Raw genomic sequence first — 9,105 nt, forward strand, 5'->3', positions numbered from 1 at the left:
AATTTCCTTATACAGATATGTTACGTAAGTTATCTGGCGCTGTAACATAAAAAAGATAGGGATACATTCCTGAAGTGTTGTCCTATCAGTACCGACTGAATTTTATCACTTGTTCATGACATTTATAAGAGGCAGTTTATACGCACTGCACCTGATTATGCATAGTGATGAATATGAATATATGTATGTGTAGTGTGTGAAAATAGTGTAGATGACAAGGGCAATTAACACTAGAACCAGATTGCATACTCACTTGGATATGGTTGTTGTGAGCTACAGTTGGTGTATGTCCTAGAAATCACTTGATTGCCTTGGATAAACCTGAAAATTTGCCATATAGGCTTTCAAATTTGCTAGATTTGGTGAATTTTCCACATGGTAATCTGACAGAAGTACTGTGATTTGAGTATGAGCATAACTTGTCGTTTGGTGGAGATTCTACCTCATCTCTTACTGGTATCGATTCTGTCATGTTTGTCATTCGTGTTTATCATGAACAGTAATAGTATAGGATATATTGTACAACTATCAGATGTAAAATGAAGAAGGGAAGAGATCCACACAAGAACAATCAGTCAAATGAGCCAACTGTGAGGGATACTAGTGGTGAAGTAGGCGAGTGGGGGGGGGAGGGTTGGGTAATGTTGGTTATTCCCCAGCCACCTGCCTCCCCTCTGTTTCATACTTTGCCACCATCACCTTAGCTCTCCCTTCCATCTTAACTCATGAGATTGGCTGTATACTTTTTGAGCAGTAGAACGATAAATATTTTAAATATAAATGTGATGGATTCCTTCTCCCTTGAGGAAACAAAATTACTTAAGTTCCTTCATGATGCAGTAGAGATGTTTATGGAGTAAATGCCTAGATATCTTATTTCATATATTATTGATTGTACTGAAATAGAACATTGATTTATACAATACAGTATATTATTATACATAGTTTTACAACATATGGATATGGGTTGTACCACCACCATATGCATAAATGAGCATAATGAAATTTTTATTATTTATGTGTTTAACAAAGGATTTGTATATTATTAAGTTTGTTTTCATTTTGTCCTGTGGTCAAATTTTCTTTTCCACAGTATTGCATCTCTATTTATGTAATCAAAGTCCATAGGAGAACAGGTTTACTTTACATGAATTTTGCTTAGAGGTCAACTTTTCAGGAATGTCTCTATTTCATTATGTGACGAAGAGGTGTACCAAAGCATTTGCAGATTTCTACTTGTTAGTTTGGCTTGTCATATTAGTACAGCATAATATTTGTTTCTTGGAAGTATGTAAAGAAAGTGATGGTTGGTTCTTGCTGTATATACTAGATGGAAGAGGGAAGTAAGGAAACAGGAAAAAAAAGATAAGGGGAAACAGTAAAGGATATAGTAACTGAGTTGAATTTCTTATCAGGCTTAAGAGTATTTAGTAGTTCTTTAATTGATGCAGGTATGAATGTGCCAAAAAAGTAGAGAAAAAAGGATTCCTATGGCAGAAAGGGCTTTTTTTTCCCCACAATATTACTTACTTTCATGTGAAATTTTATTCACATTTATGAGTATACTACCTAAAGAATGGCACATTTATACATTTGTACATATATATACTCTTACATACATATCTACAAACATAGTATGCACACTACAGGTGCATGCATGTTTGCTACACACTATACACAGAATGTACATATTTAAAAGTTGTCATATATGCATTCATGCATGACGTGTGTGTATAATTGTGAATCAGTATACTGCATGATTAAGTTTTGTTATGGTACAGTAACTAAAGATTTTTTCTGCACCATTGGCTCTGATTCCATTTGCAATGATCATGGTAACAGTAGCTGTGATTATTTGGTGAGGTTGGTAGTTTCTGAACGAGTTGCTGGAGAGAAGGGAATGGGTCATGATTTGAGCTATGATAAATGTTTATTTTGCCCTAGATGATGACGCTTAACTGGGGGTAACTGGTTGTGAAAAGCATTGAAGACAATGTCAATGCTATTTTGCGCTAAGTAGCACTAACTTTTACTTAACAAAATGTACTACATGAATACAATTTATTGAATGTGTTGGAAACAAAATGTGTTTACTCTGCTTGGGGTTGAGCTTTGGAGCAAGCTGTAGGAGTCATAATGTTTATTTTTGTCATTGCTATGTAAGACGATATGAAGACCTTAGAGAAAACACATGCATCATTCATCGCACAACATGAAGTGGACCTTATCAGTGGTGAGATTGCTAGGTCGGTTGGAGATTCCAAGCACACTGTAGCCCTAGCGCATTGGTGTAAGTGTAGGTTATTAATTAGATATGATAGATTCTTTATTAATGACAGATTATTGTTCCATATCTTGTCATTTTTTTTATACTCATTACGTAGACAAGTCAGTGTTATGTAACAAGTGAAATATTTTACCACTCATATTTTACTCATCCTTCTGAGCTAAGATGGCATTGCTTAGTTAAGGTCTTTCATCAATCATTATGTATTTTCCCAGGTATGAAGCCAGACATGTGGTTGGAACCCAGAGAAGTGGCAGAGTTTGTGGTGGGTTATTTGGATGGATTCACACAGGTGGTGTTGGGGAGCTGGCAGATGTTGGTCCAGGCTAGTTCGAAGGCATTTAGTACATAGAGCTTCTGGAGGAGGTCCTGCTTCTTTCAGTGGAGCGCTTACTCTACCCTGACAACATTCTTCCTCGTGTAAGACAACTCTCCCATACACTTGAACAATGTTGTACAGAGTTGGTTTCAAAATCCACTTGTCAAGGAAGCTCGCCCCCACCATATCCCAACTGTAGCTGAGCATGGGTATGGCATGGGAAGATATGAGATACCCAGTTGGATAGGCTTTCATCCAGGATGTGTGCATGTCCTCGCCTGATAGGTTAAATTGTGTCATAGAAACAGGGAGTGCTTACACTAATTATTGATGGAAATAAAAGTGAATTCACTTCTGGTTAAACATGTTTGCCTTTTCTAACATGCCATTAACCGTTTACACCAGTACATGAACGAATACAATATAATGGCAACCCCTGTGATATATGCCTTAGAAGCAATGATTGCAAGTCCTGCGCCTCCTTTTTTTTTTACATTAGCTGAGACAGCACAGGCAGCTAAGTTCTTAATCAAGGCCATTCCATTAACTTGATTACTATTATGTTGCTATACCTAATCCTTCATCTATCACGAAGGTCAATGTTATATTGCATTCCATCGCTTGCTTATTATAAAATATCATACAACAGTAAAAGCAACTAGCCAGCTACCACACATTTTCTTTTCTAGCACATGACTTGGTTTTTGCAACTACTATGCTGGTATAACATTACACATTCTTTTTTAAGGACCATTTGGCTTTGCCTGATGCTTTGGATTCCCATTTCTTATATTTGTATAATCATAGGGTTTATACTTCTTTAATTGTATTGTGAAGCACACTGTGCATGCAGATACACTAAATTACATAGTAGTAATTATGTACTATAGAGTAATTGGCAACTCAGGAGGCCAGGGCTACCAACATGTGCCATATGTCGCGTTTGATATCAGTGTTCTTGGTCCAGTGTGTCATATTGTATAACCCCGTAAAGGTACAGAGTAATTTTTCAGTGACTGCACACAACCAGTTATTATTATTATTATTCATTTTACTTTGTCGCTGTCTCCTGCGTTAGCAAGGTAACGCAAGGAAACAGACGAAAGAATGGCCCAACCTACCCACATACACATGTATATACATACACGTCTACACACACAAATATACATACCTATACATCTCAACGTATACATATACACACACAGACATATACATATATACACATGTACATAATTCGAACTGTCTGCCTTTATTCATTCCCATCGCCACCCCGCCACACATGAAATAACAACCTCCTCCCCCCGCGTGTGCATGAGGTAATGCTAGGAAAATACAACAAAGGCCACATTCGTTCACACTCAGTCTCTAGCTATCATGTATAATGCACCAAAACCACAGCTCCCTTTCCACATTCAGGCCCCACAGAACTTTCCATGGTTTACCCCAGACGCTTCACATGCCCTGGTTCAATCCATTGACAGCACGTCGACCCCGGTATACCACATCGCTCCAATTCACTCTATTCCTTGCATGCCTTTCACCCTCCTGCATGTTCAGGCCCCGATCACTCAAAATCTTTTTCACTCCATCTTTCCACCTCCAATTTGGTCTCCCACTTCTCCTCGCTCCCTCCACCTCTGACACATATATCCTCTTAGTCAATCTTTCCTCACTCATTCTCTCCATGTGACCAAATCATTTCAACACACCCTCTTCTGCTCTCTCAACCACACTCTTTTTATTACCACACATCTCTCTTACACTATTATTACTTACTCAATCAAACCACCTCACACCACATATTGTCCTCAAATATCTCATTTCCAGCACATCCACCCTCCTCCGCACAACTATATCTATAGCCAACGCCTCGCAACCATATAACATTGTTGGAACCACTATTCCTTCAAACATACCCATTTTTGCTCTCCAAGATAACGTTCTTGACTTCACACATTTTTCAACGCTCCCAGAACTTTCGCCTCCTGCCCCACCCTATGATGCACTTCCTATTCCATGGTTCCATCCGCTGCCAAATCCACTCCCAGACATCTAAAACACTTCACTTCCTCCAGTTTTTCTCCATTCAAACATACCTCCCAATTATATTATATTATATTCCTCATGTGTCGTAGAAGGCGACTAAAGGGGACGGGAGCAGGGGGCTAGAAACCCTCCCCTCCTTGTATTTTAATATTCTAAAAGGGGAAACAGAAGACGGAGTCATACAGGGAGTGTTTATTCTCCTCGAAGGCTCAGATTGGGGTGTCTAAATGTGTGTAGATGTAACCAAGATGAGCAAATGGAGAGATAGGTAGTATGTTTGAGGAAAGGAACCTGGATGTTTTGGCTCTGAGTGAAACGAAACTCAAGGGTAAAGGGGAAGAGTGGTTTGGGAATGTCTTGGGAGTAAAGTCAGGGGTTAGTGAGAGGACAAGAGCAAGGGAAGGAGTAGCACTACTCCTGAAACAGGAGTAGCGGGAGTATGTGATAAAGTGTAAGAAAGTAAACTCCAAATTGGTGTGGGTAAAACTGAAAGTGGATGGAGAGAGATGGGTGATTATTGGTGCATATGCACCTGGGCATGAGAAGAAAGATCATGAGAGAGGCAAGTATTTTGAGGGCAGCTGAGTGAATGTGTTAGTAGTTTTGATGCACAAGACCGGGTTACAGTGATGGGTGATTTAAATGCAAAGGTGAGTAATGTGGCAGTTGACGGAATAATTGGTGTACATGAGGTGTTCAGTGTTGTAAATGGAAATGGTGAAGAGCTTGTAGACTTGTGTGCTGAAAAAGGACTGGTGATTGGGAATACCTGGTTTAAAAAGAGAGATATACATAAGTATACATATGTAAGTAGAAGAGATGGCCAGAGAGCTTCATTGGATTACGTGTTAATTGATAGGCACGCGAGAGAGACTTTTGGATGTTAATTTCCTGAGAGGTGCAACTGGAGGGATGTCTGATCATTATCCTGTGGAGGCGAAGGTGGAGAAATGCAGAGGTTTTCAGAAAAGAAGAGAATGTTGGGGTGAATAGAGTGGTGAGAGTAAGTGAGCTTGGGATGGAGACTTGTGTGAGGAAGTACCAGGAGAGTCTGAATACAGAATGGAAAAAGGTGAGAACAAAGGACATAAGGGGAGTGGGGGAGGAATGGGATGTATTTAGGAAAGCAGTGATGGCTTGCGCAAAAGAAGCTTGTGGCATGAGAAGGGTGGGAGGTGGGCAGCTTAGAAAGGGTAGTAAGTGGTGGGATGAAGAAGTAAGATTATTAGTGAAGGAGAAGAGAGAGGCATTTGGACGATTTTTGCAGCGAAATAATGCAAATGGGTGGGAGATGTATAAATGAAAGAGGCAGGAGGTCAAGAGAAAAGCGCAAGAGGTGAAAAAGAGGGCAAATGAGAGTTGGGGTGAGAGAGTATCATTAAATTTTAGGGAGAATAAAAAGATGTTTTGGAAGGAGGTAAATAAAGTGCATAAGACAAGGGAACAAATGGGAACATCTGTGAAGGGGGCTAATGGGGAGGTGATAACAAGTAGAGGTGATGTGAGAAGGAGATGGAGTGAGTATTTTGAAGGTTTGTTGAATGTGTTTGATGATAGAGTGACAGATATAGGGTGTTTTGGTCAAGGTATTGTGCAAAGTGAGAAGGTCAGGGGGAATGATTTGGTAAACAGAGAAGAGGTAGAAAAAGCTTTGCGGAAGGTGAAAGCCGGCAAGGCAGTGGGTTTGGATTGTATTGCAGTGGAATTTATTGAAAAAGGGGGTGACTGTATTGCTGACTGGTTGGTAAGGTTATTTAATGTATGTATGACTCATGGTGAGGTGCCTGAGGATTGGCGGAATGCTTGCATAGTGCCATTGTACAAAAGGAAAGGGGACAAAAGTGAGTGCTCAAATTACAGAGGTATAAGTTTGTTGAGTATTTCTGGGAAATTATATAGGAGGGTATTGAGGGTATAAGTTGTTAGAAGCAGTGAAAAGTTTTTATTGAGGATGTAAGGCATGTGTATGAGTGGGAAGAGAGGAAAGTGATTGGTTCTCAGTGAATGTTGGTTTGCAGGAGGGGTGCATGATGTCTCCATGGTTGTTAAATTTGTTTATGGATGGGGTTGTTAGGGAGGTGAATGCAGAAGTTTTGGAAAGAGGGGCAAGTATGCAGTCTGTTGTGGATGAGAGAGCTTGGGAAAAGTCAGTTGTTGTTCGCTGATGATACAGTGCTGGTGGCTGATTCATGTGAGAAACTGCAGAAGCTGGTGACTGAGTTTGGTAAAGTGTGTGAAAGAAGAAAGCTGAGAGTAAATGTGAATAAGAGCAAGGTTATTAGGTACAGTAGGGTTGAGGGACAAGTCAATTGGGAGGTAAGTTTGAATGGAGAAATACTGGAGGAAGTGAAGTGTTTTAGATATATGGGTGTGGATTTGGCAGCGGATGGAACCATGGAAGCGGAAGTGAATCATAGTGTGGGGAAGGGGGCGAAAGTTCTGGGTGCATTGAAAAATGTGTGGAAGTCGAGAACATTATCTTGGAAAGCAAAAATGGGTACGTTTGTAGAAATAGTGGTTCCAACAATGTTATATGGTTGCGAGGCATGGGCTATAGATAGTGTCAAGGAGGGTAGAGGTGCTGGAAATGAGATGTTTGAGGACAGTATGTGGTGTGAGGTGGTTTGATCGAGTAAGTAATGAAAGGGTAAGAGAGATGTTTGGTAATAAAAGGAGTGTGGTTGAGAGAGCAGGAGAGGGTGTTTTGAAATGGTTTGGTCACATGGAGGGAATGAGTGAGGAAAGATTGACAAAGAGATATTTGTGTCAGAGATGGAGGGAACGAGGAGAAGTGGGAGACCAAATTGGAGGTGGAAAAATGAAGTGAAAAAGATTTTGAGTGATCAGGGCCTGTATATGCTGGAGGGTGAAAGGCATGCAAGGAATAGAGTGAATTGGAACGATGTGGTATACCTGGGTCGATGTGCTGTCAGTGGATTGAACCAGGGCATGTGAAGCATCTGGGGTAAACCATGGAAAGTTTTGTGGGGACTGGATGTGGAAAGGGAGCTGTGGTTTCGGTGCATTATACATGACAGCTAGAGACTGAGTGTGAACAAATGTGGCCTTTGTTGTCTTTTCCTAACGCTACCTCGCACACATTTGGGGGGGTGGGAATTGTCATTTCATGTGTGGTGGGGTTGTGACGGGAATGAATAAGGGCAGACAGTATGAAGTGTGTACATGTATATATATGTATATGTCTGTGTGTGTATATATATGTACACGTTGAGATGTATAGGTATGTATATGTGCATGTGTGGACGTGTATGTACATACATGTGTATGTGGGTGGGTTAGGCCATTCTTTCGTCTGTTTCCTTGTGCTACCTCATTAATGCGGGAGACAGTGACAAAGTATAATAAAAAAAATATATGTAATAATTATATTATATAATTATATTACATTATATTATTGTATAACCTCAGGACGCTTTCTACACGGGCTGTTTTGATGCATTACACATGCAGAGAATGCATGTGAGTGAATAAGGCCTTTTCATCTGTTCTGGCTCTGTCTCATGAATACGAGAAATGACGATCAAGTATGAAAAACAAATAGATTATTGCGCATCTGTGTAGGTGTGCAGAGATATCACTCACTATGTGAACAGAATAGGGAAAAAATGCACAGGTGATGCACAACACATTGTCATACTTTCTCCTGATGACTAAAGTCCTAAACTGAGGTCAGAAACTGATGGACTATTCTGTTAAAACCCAAACTCAGTCTGATAGGTCCTTATCTTACAAGACTAAATTAGCGTAGAAACACTTTTAAGAAAATGTCCGTCACATTCCAAGCTTAATCCAGTTAGATTCAAAGAGTCTGTTAGAAGATGAATTTTGATACAGTGAAGGCCATTAGAACAGGGATTTACTGTATATAATATGATACTGAAAAAAACACATAGGTACTTAAATAACCCAACAAGCACTAAATAACTGATGTCCTAACACACTCCTCAGATAAATACAAATCATGCTTCCCTATCTCTGCTCTGGACATCACACATCCATGCAACACTACAAACACATTTCAACATACTCCAACACTCTTCATGCCTATGTTACAACTACTGCAACAAAGACATTGAACATTTACTACTCAGTTAACTAGCACTGTCTGCGCATAGCCATGGATGCACATAGGTAATGAGACATTTACTACTCAGTTAACTAGCACTGTCTGCGCATAGCCATGGATGCACATAGGTAATGAGGATGGAATAGTGTGAAAGAAGACCCCATACGATTATCATGATTATTATCTAACAGGAAAAGGGCTTTAGAATCAGCAACATCCCTAACCTATCACCTAGAGTTCCAAATTATGAGAACAGTAAAAGAGACAAACTGTCTTCCACCAAATACCAGAATAGCTTTCAGTTTATGGATAGGGAAATATTCAACAAACTGTTTCTGTCCTACACAAGGCCAAAATTAGAATACA

At 39.8% G+C, this 9,105-nt stretch overlaps 1 protein-coding gene across 1 annotated transcript in view; it reads left to right on the top strand.

Moving 5' to 3' along the window:
- Nucleotides 1–2,969, top strand: part of LOC139756702 (uncharacterized) — a 294,843-nt gene extending 291,874 nt beyond the window's left edge. Inside the window, exon 17 of the mRNA XM_071676596.1 lies at nucleotides 2,503–2,969. Within this exon, the coding sequence (XP_071532697.1) occupies nucleotides 2,503–2,639 (137 nt within the window). The 3' untranslated portion in view covers nucleotides 2,640–2,969. The remainder of the gene's footprint in view (nucleotides 1–2,502) is intronic.
- The last annotated feature ends 6,136 nt before the right edge of the window (nucleotides 2,970–9,105 follow it).

Source organism: Panulirus ornatus, chromosome 1 (genome assembly GCF_036320965.1).
Source record: "Panulirus ornatus isolate Po-2019 chromosome 1, ASM3632096v1, whole genome shotgun sequence".
Taxonomy (NCBI): Eukaryota; Metazoa; Arthropoda; class Malacostraca; order Decapoda; family Palinuridae; genus Panulirus; species Panulirus ornatus.